Source organism: Lutra lutra, chromosome 6 (assembly GCF_902655055.1).
Source record: "Lutra lutra chromosome 6, mLutLut1.2, whole genome shotgun sequence".
NCBI classification, from domain to species: Eukaryota; Metazoa; Chordata; class Mammalia; order Carnivora; family Mustelidae; genus Lutra; species Lutra lutra.
In genome coordinates this window covers 68,855,569-68,876,038 of record NC_062283.1, presented here as the reverse complement: position 1 = coordinate 68,876,038, position 20,470 = coordinate 68,855,569, and the positions used below count along the sequence as shown (strand labels likewise).

At 40.6% G+C, this 20,470-nt stretch overlaps 1 protein-coding gene across 1 annotated transcript in view; it reads right to left on the bottom strand.

Moving 5' to 3' along the window:
- The window catches only part of STK38 (serine/threonine kinase 38), a 45,279-nt gene extending 25,330 nt beyond the window's left edge, over positions 1–19,949 (bottom strand). The window contains exons 1-4 of the mRNA XM_047735141.1: positions 19,663–19,949; positions 14,847–14,982; positions 2,439–2,490; positions 1,425–1,547 (exon numbers count right to left, since the gene is read on the bottom strand). Coding sequence (XP_047591097.1) covers positions 1,425–1,547; positions 2,439–2,490; positions 14,847–14,977 — 306 coding nt within the window. The 5' untranslated portion in view covers positions 14,978–14,982; positions 19,663–19,949. The remainder of the gene's footprint in view (positions 1–1,424; positions 1,548–2,438; positions 2,491–14,846; positions 14,983–19,662) is intronic.
- Positions 19,950–20,470: the final 521 nt, after the last annotated feature.

Below are 20,470 nucleotides of genomic sequence, written 5' to 3'. Positions count from 1 at the left end.
GGAAGTGATGACAACAATGTTTAATACAACAGCAAAAGCTCATGCATAGGAAAAACATCTAGAAGGGAAAAAAACCTAAAATGTATAATTAGGGAAATGGGGTTTTTGCAGTTTTCCTTTCTCTTTTTTATCTTCCAATGTTTTGAGAAAGAATAGGTAATTTTATGATGAAAAGAAAATTAATGGTCTGCAAATCCAAAGACAAACTTCTTGGCAAGTCCCTGCATATCACCCCCCTGCACCGCACCCCCTCCCCAGTAAGTATGCTTTCTTCTCCCTGCACCTTTCTTCAGTTTTTCCTGACTGAGTCCCATGTCCCTTCCTCCCTAAACAGAAAGCCCTTTTAGACGTGGTACTGTACCTTTCCCTCTCTCCACAAGCCAACAGGGATTCTGAACACTGAGGGATCAATTTCATCTTTCACTTGTGCCTCTAAGTTCGTTGCTCACATTTCCCCTAGGTATGGCTTTTTAATAATATGCTGCTCCTTTTATACAAAGTTAATGAAACTATTGCATCAGTAAGCCGTTCACTTTGGGTGTTTTCCTTTAATGAAGATGACCTTGCATGGGCTCATTCAAACCCTCCCCAACAGACTGCCCTTGTGACTAAGCAGGATGCGTCCACAGGACCAGGTGGGATAAAGTGGCAAATGCTTTCAACTCTCTACCACTACCTGTATAACCCATTGTTATAAATTCTGTTTCCTAGGGCCATCATTAGAGCAATAGCAATCTGAGGGGAAGAAATAAAGGGTGGAGATATGCTGTTAGTTTGCTCCTGGAGAGGCAGTGTGATCCTAGGAAAAGCGAGAGCTTTAAGTTCAGGAACTCCTTTAAGAAACAAAGCAAATGGGCAAAGGGGAAAAAAGAGAAAGAGGCAAACCAAGAAACAGAGAACTACAGAGAACAATCTGATGGTTACCGTAGGAGAGGCGGGTGGGGGGATAGGTGATGGTGATTAAGGAGCACACTTGTTGTGATGAGCACCAAGTAATTAAAAACTAAAAAGAAAAAAAAAATCAGGAACTCCTGGGCCCAACTTCTGGTACTGCTGCTCACTGGTTGTGTGACAATGGAACATTATATATCCCCCCTGAGTCTTAATTTCATCATCCATAAAATGAGTTATTGTCATGATTGTAAGACAGAAGCACTCAGTAGATAATAAGTATTGATTTCTTCTACCTTTCAACTCTCCCTCTAGATCAATACTTAGAGCATCAACACCATCTCTGGCAAAACAGAAGAACAATCAGAGACCTGGGACAGTGGAGGGGGAAATAAAGGACAGACGTGGGGCTGGCATGCCTGACCCACCTACCCCATATTGCAGATCTATCAACAATCAAGAACTCACGGTATGTCAGCAGCTTCAGAGTTGTGTGGTGTTTTTGTATCTGACAAATAGCTGTGGTTTTTTACCTCACCGAATGCTCCTCTGCCTATTACTTTTAAGGACTCAAAATCTTCCAATCCAAGTCTTGTTCTCTTCAAACGAAGAAACTCTGTTTCCTTCCGTGCATGCGCTGACCTCCTCAAACGCTTCTAATGTTTAAAGGGGGAGAGAAGTGGGAAGGGGAGGAGCTGAAACTGCGACTTCATAGCAGTCTTATTTGCGAATGGGAAAGCAGGACCAGGCGGACTAAGCAGAACCTTCTGAACCCTTAAGAGGTCACATCTCTCCTCCCCAGCCTTTGGACACAATAACCAAACCGTACGGAACAGATGTGGAGTGCCTCCTCTGAGGACTCTGACCAATCTAGTTTGGCAATCAACTATCCTAACTTTTCTAAAGAAGGAACAATAAACAATCAATATTTTCCTTTAAGCTTCTATAAAATAAAAGGGCATAGGGTTTTCTCTAATTTCCCTCTGGGTTTAGTCTTTTTTTACACATTGGAGTTCATTTTATGCTCTATATTTCCCACAAGTTTTCAGTATTTTTCACCATTTTCCTGAATTCTATGATTCATTCCTATTTTTGAAGGCATTTCCACTTTCAGTTTCTTGCATAGTTTCTTAACTATATTTTCTCCTACCACGTCAGTAGACACTGGGAGGACTCATCTGAAGAGATATTTTGCCTGGATAATGATTTCAGAAATTTGCTCCACTCCTATCGAGACTTTTCTGTGACTTCCATAAGTATGCTATAATTTGTTGTTGTTGTTGTTGTTTTTAATTTTAATGTGATCTCATCTCTTTATTTTCTTGGAATTCTAAATCTAGTTAATTTATTACAACTATGCCTAGATAAATCTTCCTCTCCCTGGTACTTAGTAATGAATTTCTCCCTTTGCATGAGTACCTAAATCCAGAAGTACATCAGCCCTCATAAATTCCTCTAAGCCAAGCACCCTATGTACCAAAGCTAACAACTTACTGAATAAGATTTGCCATGCTGGGTTCAAGGAAAAATTTCCCAATATGAATTACCTCTTCATCTTTCAGGCCTTCTTCCTCCATCACTTTCTCTAACTTCTTTTGTCTAAAAATAAATAAAGATATTTGAAATAACAATTGAATACCTTTCTGAAAAGTCCATATAAACACAGTATTTTTTTAATGGTAAAAACAGGTGAATCTCATATGCTCATTAAAACAACAAATTACAGGGTGCCTGGGTGGTGCAGTCAGTTGGGTTACTGCCTCTTGGTTTCAGCCAAGGTCATGATCTCAGGGTTGTGAGATGGAGCCCCACGTCGGGATCTGCGCTCAGTATGGAGTCTACTTGAGGATTCTCTCTCTCCCCCTCCATCTGCCCCTGTCCCCATCCCCACCACTTGTGCACACATGTGCTCTCTCAAAAATAAATAAATCTTTAAAAAAAAATTACAGTTACTAACATAAGTGAAAAGATTCCCACCCTTTGTTAGTTCTGCATTTTGAAAAAGACCATATGTTAATGCAACAAAGAATCCTATTTCAAAATGAAAAGTTCTCTCTCTTTTTTCAAGTATTTCCCCCTTAAACAAACCACAAACAGCTGGTGTTTGATAACCTCTTCTATCAGGGTGTCTCTCTCTCTCCCTGACTGAACTCCACTTCCTTTATTTTTATATCTTCCTCCTCCTCCCTGCCATAAGCAAAGAGCAATAAACAACAGTAAAGGCAGAATTTAGAGATTCAAGGGGAGAGGCAGGAATGATCAAAACAGGTGACTGTCACCACTATTAAAACTTAAAAGACTCTGGGGTGCCTGGGTGGCTCAGTGGGTTAAAGCCTCTGCCTTTGGCTCGGGTTGTGATCCCAGGGTCCTGGGATCAAGCCCCTCATCAGGCTCTCTGCTCGGCGGGGAGCCTGCTTACCCCAACTACCCTGCCCCAGCCGCCTCTCTGCCTACTTGTGATCTCTGTCCAATACATAAAAATTTAAAAAACAAAAACAAAAACTTAAGACTCTAAGTCCCTGGAGTATTAAACCTTAAAAACTGTATCCAAGAATATTTCTCATCTACAGTCTCATATTGATTTGACAGAACTAAAAGAAACAAGAAAAACTTCCTTAGAACTAATTCTATACAACCTGCATTTATTCAGCATAGTAAGTGAAGGCACGTTGGCTGGGGTCTCTATCCCTTATCAGCATTTCAGGTAACAGGCGATGTGGGCAGGACAGGGAAGAATGACAGTAGGAATATAGGGCGCCTGAGTGCCACAGTCAGTTGAGGGCCCGACTCTGGATATTTGGCTGGTGTTGTGATCTCAGGGTCATGGGATCAACCCCGAGTCAGGCTCTGCACTAGGCACACAGTCTGCTTAAGACTTGCTCTCCCTTTCCCTCTGCCTCTCCCCACTGTGCACTGTCTCTCTCCCTTTCTAAAATAAATAAATAAATCTTTAAAAAAAAAAAAAAAAGGAAAGAAAGTAGGGAGTACAAGAAGCAATACCTTGTAGTCTAATGCGGGGAGGCATGCAGCACTTCAAATGTCACACTGAAAGGCCTGGCTCTTAGTCTGGAAATAACAAGAGCTCCAAGGGCTTGTGTGTAAAGGAGTGATGCGAAGAGGTTTCTATTTTAAAATGACAGCCAGCAGTAAGGAGCTGATAGACTGGCAGGGAAAGTAACTGGCAAAGACTGAAGCGAACCAAAAGCTCTCATAATGATTCAGATATGGAGTCCAGATCTGGAACAAGGGCTGGAAACCTAGAATGCAGTGAACAGAGGGACTACAAAGATGACTAACTGGCAGGAGGCGTCAAAGGAAAAATCTTAGACTTTCTTGTGTGGGAGGATAATGATGCCGCTAAATAAGATAGGGAAACACAGAGAAAGGACCACAAGAAGATAATGGGTTTTATTTGGGTCAATAAATAATTATTGCAATAACAGCAATTAGTTAAAATTAATAGCATGTTAAAAATCATATTACAAGTCTACAGTATCAGATGATATATATCAAGTTGTGTCTAAGCTCTCAGGAAGTGAAAAGATCTACTCTGACCCTGTTGGGGGGATGGGGGGAGCACTTACGTGGCTTCCATACTGGCTACTTCTCTGGGTTTCCAGAATATTTTGTGATATGCATCTTTGTTTGCAAGTGTATTGGAGGGATAAGGCTGTACTTACTGTTGGTATTTTCAGGAATATATGCTAATTAGTTGAAGTAGAGAAGAGTAAAAAGAATCAAAGATAACATCAATAACTCAACCATGGTTAGCTCTTTTTATGCCTCGAATATCAAACTTCATCATGCTTTCTGACTGTATTCTTTTGAATGATCACACCAAATTGAGCTAGAAGTCCAATGTGCTATCATACAATGTGTGTTCTAGAGATGGCTGCTTTTGACTATATTTTAAATCTCAATTCAAACTAAGAAGTAGCCTGACTGCAAGTGTAAATTATTAAATTGCTTTCTGAACCTACCTGAGAGTAAAGTTATCAGAATCAACTCCTTGAACACACTCAGATTCTTCCATTAGAAAAAGTATCCAGAAAAAGCCTATCATGCAGAATTATCCACAGCAATGATTTATTGGGTCCAAGCCAATGAAGACCTTAAAGACACCCAAAATGGCAAGGATAGCCTGAAATGAGGCTTACAAGTGACAACCTCTGTGAGATGACACCAAGAAATTACTGTTAACTTTGTTAGATTCATGGTGGCATTGTAATTATACAAGGAAATGGCCATATTTTTAGAGATGTACACTTAAGTACATAGGATTGAAATGACAGATGTTTGAAATTTGCTTTAAAACACAACAGCAAGAAAAAATAAAATGGAACAATTTAACAAAATAATTACTGAATCTGAGGGCTGACTATGGGAGCTCATTTTATTAGTCTTTCTGTGTGTGTGTTTAGAAGTGTTCATAATGAAAAAGAAGAGCAGGCCCCTCCACTGGTTGGTCTCTGATCAAAGATCCTTTGACGAAGCCATTCTTCCACACAACTCCAATGTTCCAGAGAAGAATTCTGGGAGAGAGACTGGCCACTTTAACACTTAGAGGCCACACCCAACCTCACCCCATTACTTTCCATGAGCTCTATTTATTTGCGTGTGAGCTCACTTCTCACAGAAGACAGTAAGATTTTTGGAAGGCAAGGTTCATATCTGAATCCTCCTTCTCCACGAAGAACAGTGCTTTGTACACAGCAACTTTATAAAATGTATGTCACCAAACGGCGGGTGGGGGAAGGGATCACAGTGTGTAATAATGTGCAGACACATTCATGACTATGTGTAATTAGCCCCCTTTGCTAATATTAAATTCACCTCACAGCACAGCTTGGTTCAGAGGCTGCAGGGATAGGAGAAAAGGGCCAGTGAATTCTACAAGAGCTGACCAGACAATATTTCTCATTTCTGTTGATGAAAAATTAAAAATGAGGAAAAATAGTACAGAAATAATCACCGTCATTTTCATGATCAAAACTGAGAAAATTCTCAAGAAATAACCTAAAAATGAATTTAATACAGATTTTTTAAAAATCTCAACAAATTGGGGTTCCTGGCTATGCAGTAGATTAAGTGTCTGACTCTTTTTTTTTTTAAGATTTTATTTATTTATCAGAGAGAGAGAGGGAGAGAGAGCGAGCACAGGTAGACAGAATGGCAGGCAGAGGCAGAGGGAGAAGCAGGCTCCCGCCAAGCAAGGAGCCCGATGCGGGACTTGATCCCAGAATGCTGGGATCATGACCTGAGCCGAAGGCAGCCGCCCAACCAACTGAGCCACCCAGGCGTCCCAAGTGTCTGACTCTTAGTTTTGGTCTCAAGGTCATGAGATCATGCTGGGGTCAGTTCCCCGCTTGGAGCTGAATCTGCTTGTCCTTCTTCCTCTGCCCCTCCTCACTGCTCTCTTAAAAAGAAAAAATCTCAACAAATTACTTTGGTTTGACTGATGTATCTAGTCAGTGAATAACATTCAAAGGTCAAGACTTACTCATCTCTGGGACTTAAATAAAACTGACACTTGCTCACTAATAATCATCACATATTGCAACTCAGTATCAGATCAGACCAAACACAGACACAAGAAAACCTGGGTAAAAATATCTAAAAGGAGGGCGCCTGGAAGGCTCAGTTTGTTAAGAAACTGCCTTCGGCTCAGGTCATGATCCTGAAGTCCAAGGATGGAGTCCCACATTGGGCTCCCAGCTCTACAGGGAGTCTGCTTCTCTCTCTGACCTTCTCCCCTCTCATGCTGTCTCTCAAAAAATAAAATCTTAAAAAAAAAAAAAAAAAAAAAATCCCTAAAAGGAGTAGCAGACAGTGCTGGTTCTCAGTGGGTAAAATGTTGGAAAGTTTTTATTTGATTTGGGGGCTGGAAAGGAGGGAAGCATACCATTAGTTCCTATTAAATTGGATTTTTGTGGCTTTAATTAATCCACCGAAATAGTATTCATGAAGAACAGAAACAACACAGAATATTTTATAAGAAAAAAATGTCAGCTTCCTCAGTTTTGATTTCAGACTGCTATAAATTATTTTTTGTATGAATAATTCGGCAAACATCAATATTTACTGGATACCTAGGATCACATAAGAGAGAGAACAGAAGAATTGCTACAACTAGATAACCTTACCATCAGAGGCAAAACAAAGATTAAATAAAGAAGATGAACTTGCACTCCTGAGTGGGTTCAGTTTATAGTCTACCAGTAGCATTACCAGGAGACCATCAAACAGACACCGGACTTAGGGGGTTTAATTGTTTATAAATAGATCAGTAGAACTTGCTGTAATGTTTCTAAACTCACTGAATGTTCTCATATTCTACTTCTACACAGGAAACCATTCCTAAATGATTTTTCTTCTTTCTTCTACCTCTAGGCTTTTGCTTCATCTCCCCTGTCATTAAGTAAATTTGTTTCAAATATAACCTAGTGTTCTACTATAAATGGAACAATGCAAAAGGTGTGGAAGAAATATTAGAGATTTTAAAGGCATCCAGACAAGGCATATATATTGAAAATTTATACAACCTAATCTCAAAATTTACTAGCCCAATACTTATTTCAAACCACTCATCACATATTAGTGATATACTCATAACAAAATGTTTATCATTGATTGTCTCATATTATTTAGACTCTGCTTGTTTATCAAGGTTCTATGACATTTCCACCCATAACATGAAAAAGCCTGAAAATCCATTTCTTACAGCCTTGGGTTTTTTCCTTTTTCTTTCTTTCTTTTTTTTTTTTTTTTTTTTAGTAGGCAATGTGGGGCTTGAACTCAGAACCCTAAGATCAAGACCTGAGCTGAAATCAAGGGTCAGACACAATCAGCTGAGCCACCCAGGTGCCCCATCTAACAATTCTTTTTCTTTTTCTTCTTTTTTTTTCAGATTTTATTTATTTATTTGACACAGAGAGAGGGCACACAAGCAGGGGGAGTGGGAGAGGCAGAAGCAGGCTTCCCGCTGAGCTGGGAGCCCAAGCCAGGCTCGATCCCAAGACCCTGGAATCATGACGTGAGCCAAAGGCAGACACTTAAGGACTGAGCCACCCAGGTGCCACCATGATGTAACACTTATTAATAACATAAATAAAACCATATGTCATCATATTGTTCCTAGAGAATGTGATAATATATTAATAATGAACCATAAGGCAGAGCCAGTAGGATTAAAAACCAACTATTATTAAATAAAACAAGGTTCAGTTGGTTGAGCATCCAACTCTGGGTTTCGGTTCAGGTCATGATCTCACAGTCATGGGACTGAGCCCACATCAGGCTCTGTGCTCAGCGCAGAGTTGGCTTCAGATTCTCTCTCCTCCCTACAACTCGCACGCATGTTCGTTCTTTCTCTCTCAAATAATTAAATAAAAGCTTTTTTAAATAAATAGATAAATCGGGATGCCTGGTTGACTCAGTTGGTTCAGCACCTGGCCCTTGGTCTTGATTCAGGTCATTATATCAGGTTCTTGAGATAAAGCTCTACATCTGACTCCATGCTAAATAGAGTCTGATTCTTGCCCCCTCTCTCTGGCCCTCTCTCTCCGCTCATGTGTGTGTGCTCTCTAAAATAAAAATAAATCTTTAAATAAATAAAACAAGTAACTTAATCAGAACTCGGAGTATTTGTTTTGTAACTACAACACCAGAAACTCTGATTTCAATAGAGTGGTTGTATTAAAAAGAGCTATCTAGTAGTGAAAAGAAGGGCCACCTGTACCCCCAATGTTTATAGCAGCAATGGCCATGGTCGCCAAACTGTGGAAAGAACCAAGATGCCCTTCAACGGACGAATGGATAAGGAAGATGTGGTCCATATACACTATGGAGTATTATGCCTCCATCAGAAAGGATGAATACCCAATTTTTCTATCAACATGGATGGGACTGGAAGAGATTATGCTGAGTGAAATAAGTCAAGCAGAGAGAGTCAATTATCATATGGTTTCACTTATTTGCAGAGCATAACAAATAACACAGAGGACATGGGGGAGATGGAGAAGAGAAGGAAGTTGAGGGAAATTGGAGGGGGAGACGAATCATGAGAGACTATGGACTCTGAAAAAAAACCTGAGGGTTTTGAAGGGGCGGGGGGTGGGAGGTTGGGGGAGCCAGGTGGTGGGTATTATGGAGGGCACGCATTGCATGGAGCACTGGGTGTGGTGCAAAAACAATGAATTCTGTTACGTTGAAAAGAAATTTAAAAAAAAAAAAGAGAGAGAGCTATCTATCGCCACTAGCATGCCTACAGGTATACTGTGCAAATTTATTTTTGAATTCCCCATCATCCTAACATAGGGCACTTACAGGCACTTGTCTATTTCAATAAGCAGCAGCTAGCTATACAATATTTTGCTATTCTGCATACAGCTCTGCATATTTAATCTAATCATGAGTTACATCCTCTTGAAGAATGTGCCTGCAAAAGCCCTTATTCAAAATATTAGCATATCAAATCTAGCAACATAAAAAAGAATAATACATTATGATCAAGACAGTTTTACCCCAGGAATGCAAGGTTAGTTTAACATGCAAAAACACAGTCCATGTAATTCATCATATTTTTTTAAAGGTTTTATTTATTTATTTGTCAGAGAGAGAGAGAGACTGTGAGAGGGAATACAAGCAGGGGAAGCGGGAGAGGGAGAAGCAGGCTTCCCACGGAGCAGGGTACCCAATGCAGGGCTCGATCCCACAATGCTGGGATCATGACCTGAGCCGAAGGCAGACACCCAACGACTGCGCCACCCAGGCACCCCTGTAATTCATCATATTAACAGAATAAACGATGCAGAAAAGGGGATGCAGAAAAATTATTTGACAAAATTCAACATCCACTCTAGTTAAAAACTCTCAGCCAACTAGGAACATAAGAAAACTTCCCCAACTTACAAAGGGCATCCTTGAAAAACCTACAGGTAACATCACAACAAACAATGAAATATTGAGTGCTTTCACCCTTCAATCAGGAAGAAAACGAAGCTCTCTAGTCTCAACCACTTAGATTCAACATTGTACCTGATATCCTAGCCAATTCAATAAGGCAAGAAAAAGAAAGAAAAGGTGTCTCTTAATCTCACAAAACAAACTGAGGGTTGCCGGGGGCGGGGTGTTGCGTTATGGACACTGGGGAGGGTATGTGCTATGGTGAGTGCTTTGAAGTGTGTAAGGCTGACAATTCACAGACCTGTGCCCCTGGGGCTAATAATACATTATATGTTAGAAAGAAAGAAAGAGAGAGAGAAAGAAAGAAAGAAAGAAAGAAAGAAAGAAAGAAAGAAAGAAAAGAAAAGAAAAGAAAGAAATAAAGAAAGAGAAAGAGAAAAGGTGTATAGATTGGAAAAGAAGAAGTAAAACTCTCTATTTGAATATGACATGATTGTTTACACAGAGTATCCTAAGGAATCTACCAAAAAAGTTAGTAGAATAAATAAATTAGCAAGTTATAGGATTTAAGGTCAGTATACAAAATTCAGTACTATTTCCACATACTAGAAGCAAATAATTGGAAAAAGATTTTTAAATGTCCACTTAAAGCAGCATCAAAAAACCCCCCAAAATACTAGCAACAGAAGAAAAAAATAACATGGAAGACCCCTACACTAAACACTACAAAACACTGATGAGAAAAATTAAAGACTTAAGAGAATGGAAAAATATCGCATGTCCATGCATCAAAGATTCAATACTGTTAAGATGTCAGTTCTCCCCCAAACTGGTCTATAGATTCAATTATAATCATAATCCCATCAAGCTTTCCTCTAGAAATTGACAAGCTGATTCTAAAATTTATATAAAAACACAAAGAACCTAGAATACCCAAAATAATCTTGGGGGGAAAAAAACCCAAAACAATTAAATTTAAGACTTACACTAACTAGATGACTTCAAAACTTACCACGATACTATAGTAATGAAGTGTGATACTGGCATATGGACAAAAAGATCAGTGAAAGAGAATAGAAAACCTAGAAATCGGGGCACCTAGTTTGTTCAGTCAATAGAGCATGTGACTCTTGATCTAGGGGTAGTAGGTTCAAGCCCCACAATGGATGTAGAGGTTACCTAAAAAAACTTTAAAAAAAGAAAAAAGAAAGGAAGAAAAAAGAAAACCCAGAAATACACACACATTACATGATATTTGATTTCTGACAAAAGTGCCAAAGAATCTAATGGGGAAAGGAAATCTTTGCAACAAAGGATGCTAAAACAACCAGATATTCATAACAAAAAAAATAAAGCTCAACCCCCATCTCACACACTTATTAATTCAAGATGGATCATAGAACTAAATGTAAAAACTAAATTATAAAACTTCCCAAAGAAGATACATAAGAATATCTTTATGACTTGGGGGCAGAAAAGTTTTACTATAAAAAAAATTGCCAAATTAGATTTCTAATTTAAAAACTGAATTTAGGGGCACCTGGGTGGCTCAGTGGGTTAAGCCTCTGCCTTCAGCTCAGGTCATGGTCTCAGGATCCTGAGATCGAGCCCCACATCAGGCTCTCTGCTCAGCAGGGAGCCTGCTTCCTCCTCTCTCTCTGCCTGCCTCTCTGCCTACTTGTGATCTTTCTCTCTCTGTCAAACAAATAAATAAAATTTAAAAAAAAAAAAACTGAATTTAGGGGCACCTGGGTGGCTCAGTGGGTTAAAGCCTCTGCCTTCGGCTCAGGTCATGATCTCAGGGTCCTGGGATCGAGCCCCGCATCGGGCTCTCTGCTCCACAGGGAGCCTGCTTCCTCCCCTCTCTCTCTCTCTGCCTGCCTCTCTGCCTACTTGTGATCTCTCTCTCTCTCTCTGTCAAATAAATAAAATCTTTAGAAATAAATAAATAAATAAATAAAATAAAAACTGAATTTAAAATTTCTGCTCATCTGAAGACACTGTAAAGATAATGAACAGGAGGGGCACCTGGATGACTCGTAGGTTAAGCCTTCTACTCTTTTTTTTTTTTTTTAAGATTTTATTTATTTATTTGACAGAGAGAAATCACAAGTAAGCAGAGAGGAAGGCAGAGAGAGAGGAGGAAGCAGGCTCCCCGCCGAGCAGAAAGCCCGATGTGGGGCTCGAACCCAGGACCTGGGATCATGACCCGAGCCGAAGGCAGCGGCCTAACCCACTGAGCCACCCAGGCGCCCCTAAGCCTTCTACTCTTGACTTTGGCTCAGGTCATGACCTCAGAGTTGTGAGATTGAGCCCTGTGTTGGGCTCCAAGCTCAGCACAGAGTCTTCTCAAGATTCTTTCCCCTCCCCCTCCTCTCTTCCCCTCAGCACGTGCCTGCGAGCGCGCTCTCTCTCTCTCTCTCTCTCTCTCACGCATGCTCTCTCACTCTCTCTCTCAAATAAATAAAATCTTAAAAAGGGGGGGGGACACAGACATTTCGTTAGCAAAAATGTAAAGCAATTGAAAGTATCACACAAGGCTGATGATATTCTGGAAAAAGGTCTAGCAGTTTCTCATAAAACTAAACATACACTTATGTACACTTATGATCCAGTAATTCCACTCCTAAATATTTACCCAAGAATTGAAATCAAATGCTCACAAAAAGATCTGTACACAAATGTTCATAGAAGCTCATTCAAAACAGCTCAAAACTCAAAAAAGCCCAGATGTTTATCAACAGAAGAATGTAAAAACAGAGGTATAGTTAGAAAACAGAATGGTACTCAGCAATATAAAAGAACAAAGTATTGATAAAATAGCAACATGGATGAACCTTGAAAACATCAGGCTGAGTGAAAGATGCCTTACTCAAGTGAGCACTTACTATATGAATCTGTTTACATGCTTCATTTATATGGAACAGGCAAGACTAATCCATGATAGAAACAAAATTCCAACAGTGGTTGCCTGAGTTTGGAGGAATGTCTCCAGAAATCAAAGAACTTTCTGGAATGATAGTAATGGTCTAAGTCTTGATAGGAGTTTAAGTTCTACAGGTATATACATTTGTCAAAACTCATTGACTAGTACCCTTCAGATTGTGCATTTCAGATGGAACCCCACACTATGTGTAGAAATTACTTAAAAAAAAAAAAAAAAAAAAAAGATGGGGCACCTGGGTGGCTCAGTGGGTTAAAGCCTCTGCCTTCAGCTCAGGTCATGATCCCAGGGTCCTGGGATCAAGCCCCGCATTGGGCTCTCTGCTCACCGGGGAGCCTGCTTTCCTCCCACTCTCTCTGCCTGCCTCTCTGCCCACCTGTGATCTCTCTCTGTCAAATAAATAAATTTAAGAAAAAAAAAAAAAAGAGGGGCGCCTAGGTGGCTCAGTTGTTAAGCCTCTGCCTTTGCTCAGGTCATGATCTCAGGGTCCTAGGATCAAGCCCTGCATCAGGCTCCCTGCTCAGCAGCAGTCTGCTTCTCCCTCTCCTTCTGTGCTCTTTCTTACTCTCTCTCAAATAAATAAATAAAATTTTTACCAAAAATAAAAGGAAAAAACACAACCAGAGGAAGATTGTGCATTTCACCATACGCAAAATTCACACTCTTAAAAAAAAAAAAAAAAAAAAAAAAAATATATATATATATAGATAGATAGATATATATAGAGAGAGAGAGATACAGATATATATATAGAGAGAGAGAGTGAGCGCAGACATATACAGAAGTAAAACATACTGATACCTCCAACATATTTTGTGTGTGTGTGTGTTTTAAGATTTTATTTATTTATTTGACAGAGAGAGATGGGAGAGAGGGAATACAAGCAAGAGGAGCAGGAGAGGGAGAAGCAGGCTTCCCACTGAACTGGGAGCCCAATGAGGGGCTCGATCCCAGAACCCTGCAATCATGACCTGAGCCAAAGGCAGAGGCTTAACAACTGAGCCACTCAGGTGCCCCACCAACATACTTTGAAGCATAGCAAAAAATTAAGATGGTTTAATGAATGGATAGAGAGATGGATAGATGAATACATAATACAATAATGAATGACAATTACACAATCTAGATGATGTATATAAGGGTATTCAGCATATTAATCCAATTTTTCTGCACTTTTGAATATTTTCATAATATTGGGAATAAAATTTCAATTACAAATTACTACACGAATAGTGTACACTGGATTAATAACAACAGGTGCCAAGTGATTAAGTGATTACTCTGTGAGAAACACTATGGTGGTGACTCACATTCATTATGTATAATCCCCAGAGCCAATCTTGCAAGGAAAGTATTATCCCCATTTTCCAGATAGGAAACTGATACACAAAAAGACTAAGAAACTGGGGGGCGCCTGGGGGAGCTCAGTGGGTTAAGCCTCTGCCTTCGGCTCAGGTCATAATCTCAGGGTTCTGGGATCCAGCCCCGCATTGGACTCTCTGCTCAGCATGGAGCCTGCTTCCCCCTCCCTCTCTCTCTGCCTGCCTCTCTGCCTACTTGTGATCTCTCTCCCTCTCTGTCAAATAAATAAATAAAAAGTCTTAAAAAAAAAAAAAAAGACTAAGAAACTTATTCCAGACGCAGACAGCTACTAAATGATAAAGGCAGGATTCTAAACCCAGGTCTGATTCCGTAAGGGCTGCTCTTTCCGTTACATCATTCTGCCTTAACAATGAATCCAAGGATGTGGCCCAATTAATTTTTTTATACTACTGTGGAATTCTGTGGGGTTTTTTTCCCTAAGAATTAATTTTAGTAACCTCTGCACCCAATGTGGGGCTCAAACTCACAACCCCAAGATCAAGAGTTGCATGCTCTACCAACTGAGCCGGCCAGGGACCCCTGTGCTATTGACTAGTAATAGAAAGAAGTGTGTGAATAGCAAGGGCTTTGGAATCAATGACACTGTCCTTCCTTTGTAATAGGATAGGCTATTACATGGCTGCTGCTATTCTTACCTCCTTTCAACTATATTATGAATGTGTCTTATGATACTAGACACAAATGCCAAAACCATGACACAATTATCTCAAACACAGCTCTTTACCTCATTTCTCGTTCTTCATGTTGAGCAATAAGGTTGCTATAAAAATTCTCCAGTGTCACTTTGGTCATGGTCACCCTTTCCTTTGTGTGATTACTCATGGAGGAGCAAGGTGTTGAGCCTGTCATTGCCATGGCCGCTAGAAACAAAGAAAGAGGTATTAGTTTTGGAGTTAGAATCCACCAATTATGCACTCTCCTAACTTACTGGTAGAAAAGTAAATTGGTACAAGTTTTCTGGAGGACAAACATATAATATACAACAAAAGCCAGACAAACAGAATACTTGGTGAAAATAAGTATATAGTAATGTCCTATGACCCAGAAATACCACCTCTAGGTATAAGGCCTAAAGAAATTGTCTCACAGGCTCTTAAGAAATGTACAAACTTGTGCATTACGGGGGATGTTTATTATGCCATCATTTGTGTTATAGTAAGCTGAAACTAATTAAGTAAGAAAATAAAGAAAATGCTGTGGGTGCACATAAAGAAATAATATGCAGCGGTGAGAAGCAAATCTATTTGTATCTAAAAGTGACATGAATATATCTTTAAAACATATGTTATAATTCTATTTATTTATTTATTTATTTATTCATTCAACAGAGAGAGACAGCAAGAGAGGAAACACAAGCAGGGGGAGTGGGAGAGGGAGAAGCAGGCTTCCTGCCAAGCAGGGAGCCTAATGCGGGGCTCAATCCCTGCACCCTGGGATCATGACCTGAGCCGAAGACAGGCGCTTAAGGACTGAGCTACCCAGGTGCCACTTTATGCTGTAATTTTAAAAAGGAAGAGAACAAGATCACAATACCATAAGCGCAAATTAAGAATATATAATACAGACACAGTTTAATTCTTTGTCATCCAAGAATCTACATTGGAGAAATCAAAGACCCATAAGGATTCATACACAGGGGGGTCAAAGTAGCACTTTGAACTTGAATATCCAACAACAGGAATGAAAAGTCCTATAGTTAAATAATGAACAATTAAAATATGTTCAAATGTTGAACATCAGGGGAAATGTTTCCAATCCAAGTGGAAACAGGTTACAAAACAGTATACCATGATCTCAGTTTTATTTATGTGTTTATTAGAAGTGCACAGAATTATTTGAAATATGTATCAAAAGGTTACTAATGGCATAACTCCGGCAATAAGAATGCAATAGATCATCCTACTCTTGTTTGGGCTTTTCCACATTTTATGTATTTTCTTCAATGAGCATGTACTATTACTTTTAAATTACCAATAATTTTTAAAGACTATTTTTAAGTAATCTCTCCCCCCAATGTGGGGCTCGAACCTACAAACTTGTGATCTCTGTCAAATAAATAAATAAAATCTTTTTAAAATTTATTTATTTATTTATTTGACCGAGAACACAACAAGGCAGAAAGGCAGGCAGTGAGAGAGAGGGAGAAGCAGGCTCCCTGCAGAGCAGAGAGCCCAATGCGGAACTCGATCCCAGGACCCTGAGATCACGACCCAAGCTGAAGGAAGAGGCTCAACCCACGGAGCCACCCAGGTGCCCCCTGAATCATAATTTTAGTGATGGAAGGTATCTTAAAAACAAAAAACCCTAACTTCCTTGTTTTACATATGAGAAACTGATATCAACAAGGTCTAAATAGCTTATAGAACATTTTTTTCCCGAATTTAAATCTCATTTTCGCCCAGATATTTTTGCCAGCCCATACTGTCACACTTGGCCAGACCATTCACCAATCTGGACTTGCTCCAGCATTGGCAATAATGCTCAATATTTTACCTTTATCATGCCTTCCTCCAACATGACCTGCCTCTAAGTCTGTCCTTTTGTCCCAATACAAAGCTGAGAAAAAATCAGGAGGGGCCAAGAGCCATTTTAAAAAATAGTACGCTTTATGAAAGTTTCCTTAAGGTTCTCCCATTAATATTTAGCCCCTTTTTAAATTGTCTCATAGATTAAGGCTATTAAGGAATGTGCAAACACTTATTATTACTAAGACAAACAACATTAAGCAATTTTATTAAAAGATACTCAGGGGAAAATCATGTAAAATAATCCTTTCAGAGCAAAAAGATTCAAAATAAAGGCTCTACTTCAAGTATTTTTATTCATGAAATGCCAAAATTATCAGTAATAACAAATTCAAGAAAGTGAACTCAGCTCTACCTTACTATATTATTTGTTACAATGTTATTTTTTATGGGGAAGTTTCTGCCAATACCAAAACAAACCCAAATATTTTTAGGCTATCAGAATTGTTTAAAGACCTCTGTTTTATGAAGCTTGGGTGTGGTTCCTTATTTGTCAGCCTGTACCCCCTCCACCCACAATGAAAACCACATGCACTCTAAGTCTGGTGAAATTTTCAAACCAGATTTAAAAACAAGTCTGAAGCAAGGGAGTGCTCTGTACTCCTCCCTTGTCTGAACATTTCTAGAGACCTTTTTATATATACATATTATGTGGTTACATTTTAACAACTGACATTATTCAACATAAAAATACAACTAAAGTATTTAAACCTAAGACAACCAGTGCCTTTCATATCATAGGTGGTTAATAACAGTAAGTTGAGCAAGTTAATGATTTTTTAGTTGTCAACAAAACTAAAGAACAAAATTACATTTAGGTTGGTTAAGTACATAAATATGAGGTGGAGAAACTTTTTACTCATTTAACTCACTGGCATGGCTTTCTAAGCTTTTAAAAAGATCAACAGGAGATTAAGTGTACTCAAAGATGCTCATATAACAGACGAACAGATTTCCTAGCAGAATGATTTTCAACCTTCACATACAGTCTCTAATGTAATGGCAAAGGTTACACTATCCTTCCCTTTGACCTTTCTTCAAAACCTTCTCCTCCTTCCCTTCCTCCACTCATAAAAGGATTATCCTATTCTAATAACCTTTCATCAAAAGATACAATTACTATTGCCCTATAGTAATTTATAGCTTTACTGGGTCAACCAAGTACTTTATAAGAGGGCTTTCCCTCACACTTTTGAGAATTCAAGCCTTCATGCCCTAACCCACAGGCCATCAGAGGTCCCTTCCCTATTTGTTTCATTCTCCACCTCTGCAGAATTAGGGAATAGGTAGGTAAGAAATTCTTAAAAGTTAAAAATTTAAGAAAAGAATGTGGTCTTCAAAAATTAGGGGTAGGTACTGCGAACTTATATAAAAGTAGATCAAGGGGCGCCTGGGTGGCTCAGTGGGTTAAGCCACTGCCTTCGGCTCAGGTCATGATCTCAGGGTCCTGGGATCGAGTCCCGCATCGGGCTCTCTGCTCAGCAGGGAGCTTGCTTCCCTCTCTCTCTCTGCCTGCCTCTCTACTTGTGATCTCTCTGTCAAATAAAAAAATAAAATCTTAAAAAAAAAAAAAGTAGATCAAATGATGGGGCGCCTGGGTGGCTCAGTAGGTTAAAGCCTCTGCCTCCGGCTCGGGCCATGATTCCAGGGTCCTTAGATAGAGCCCCGTGTCGGCTTCCTCCTCTCTCTCTCTCTGCCTGCCTCTCTGCCTACCTGTGATCTCTATCTGTCAAATAAATAAATAAAATCTTAAAACAAAAAAGTAGATCAAATGAAAATTTTTTATTCAACCTAGATGGTTATCCTTGGTTGACTGACTTTACAACGGTACTGTTATCTCTATGAATACCCCTTCCCTCACCAATTCTTTATTTCTTTGTGACTGACAATCCAGTATCTTCCATTTGGGCAAGTGAACACAGATACGAGTCCTTAAGAATCACGTATCTTAATTTCTCCTCCTGAACTGTAAGCCACAGGAAAACAAGCACCTGTCTTAGACTACTTTTAATATCCTTCTCCCATCTCATGCACAATGCTATGCACTTAGTAAGCACCTTATGAAAGATTTACTGAGAGCTAAGGATTACTAGGAGCTAAGAATATATGTATGTATCGTGGGGATAGAGCTGGGAGGTGAAGTTGTTTTCCATACAAAGTTGGAGAACAGAGCTCTGGTCCTGTTAGGAGTGGAGCCTGTAATCGTGGTGTTTGTTTTATGTTCAGGGAAATGACATCTACTGCCTGGCTAAGTCTAATTTAGAGCCAAGGTGAACTGAAAGGGAGAGGAAGCACAAGATTTACCTCACTTCAACCTTCCTCTGTACATTTCAAAAACAAGTTTCTCTTTGTGCCTTTTAGTGAATTCAAAATGCAAACTGGGAGATGTGATCCTTCCACTAGCTGCTTCTACACACTTTCTGACACAGACTTTCCTCTAAGTCCTTATCGACTTTCCTTTTCCACTCTCTTCTTGGAAAAAAAAAAAAAAATCGTCACTCGATTTTCCTGTAATTTTAAGATTATTTGAAGCCCGGTACTCTAAGACTAACCATGGGGAAAGGGGCAGACTCAAAGGAACCACACCCCAAAACGAGCTTTGCACATCTCTGCCTCACACAACAGCTCTCAGGTTCTCAGACTCCAGAAAAAAGAAGAGGTGGAAATTGGTAATGACTGAGATCCCAGAGGGGACTTGAGCGGACGCGGCAAGAAGACAAAGCTGGCAACATGGGAAAGAGAAGAGAGCCTGGCTCCCCGCCCCAACAGCACAAAAAGAAAGAATGGGGTGGGGAGCCTGAGACTGGGAGAAATGTGGCGAGGACCGACACGGGAGCCTCTGCAAACCGGGAGAAGAGGGGAGGCTGTCAGTAGTCTGAGGAGAGCGGCCGCGGGGCCGTCAGGACAGGGCTGGTAAGAGGAAGCCGGCGGGAAGGGAGAACCCCAAAAAGAGTCGGGCGGAGATGAGGGGGAGAGCCTGGGATGGACTGAAGACAGCGGCAGCAAGACACTCACCAGAGCCCCGTGGGTGGAAGAGCTGGGGGCGGCGACAGCCGCAGACGCCCGCCCGGCCAGCGACCTCTCTCGACCGGCGGACAGGCGAAGCCCCAGTGGCAGCAGCCCGCGGACTAGAGGAGAGGTGGGACGCGTTAGGGTCTCTGAGGTAGGGGTCCGAGGGGCGGGTGCGGGTAAGTACAACAGGAAGCGCACCAACTGCCGGAAAAGACGGCAGCGCGAAGGGGCCAAGGCAGCCGAGTCCCCCGCCGCGTAGAGGGGCTGGCGCGGCAGCCAGGGGCCAAGACTGCGCAAGCGTGACTGCCCAGCGACACGGCGGGGATTTTAGGACTGCGCGTGCGCGGCCGGGCCGCACCCACTCTCCCCGCCTTACCTGAACAGGAGAGGCCATGAGGAGGGCAGAAGCGGGGCTTGTGGAGCGGTCTTGGTGTGGCTAGGCTGGGCTCAGGGAAGGTGCCCATTGTTTTCTGGTTTCTTTGTGTTTGCTTTATTTGGAAATAATTATAGACTCACAGAAAGCTGCGAAGTTGATACAAGGAAGTCCCCGGTACCCATCACCCACCCAGCTTCCCTCACCGTCTTACATAACCACACTACATTAGCAAAACCAGGAAATTGACATTGGCACAATACAACTAACCAGAGCAATACGACTGACTAGATTACAGACCTTACCCAGATTTAACTAGTTTGCCATGCACTCATTTGTGCCTCTGTGTGAGTTGGCGTGCTCTCACTCATCTACAGCTCTATGAAATTTTATCACTTATATCGTCGTCCTCCCTGATTTTTTATTATTGTAGCAATA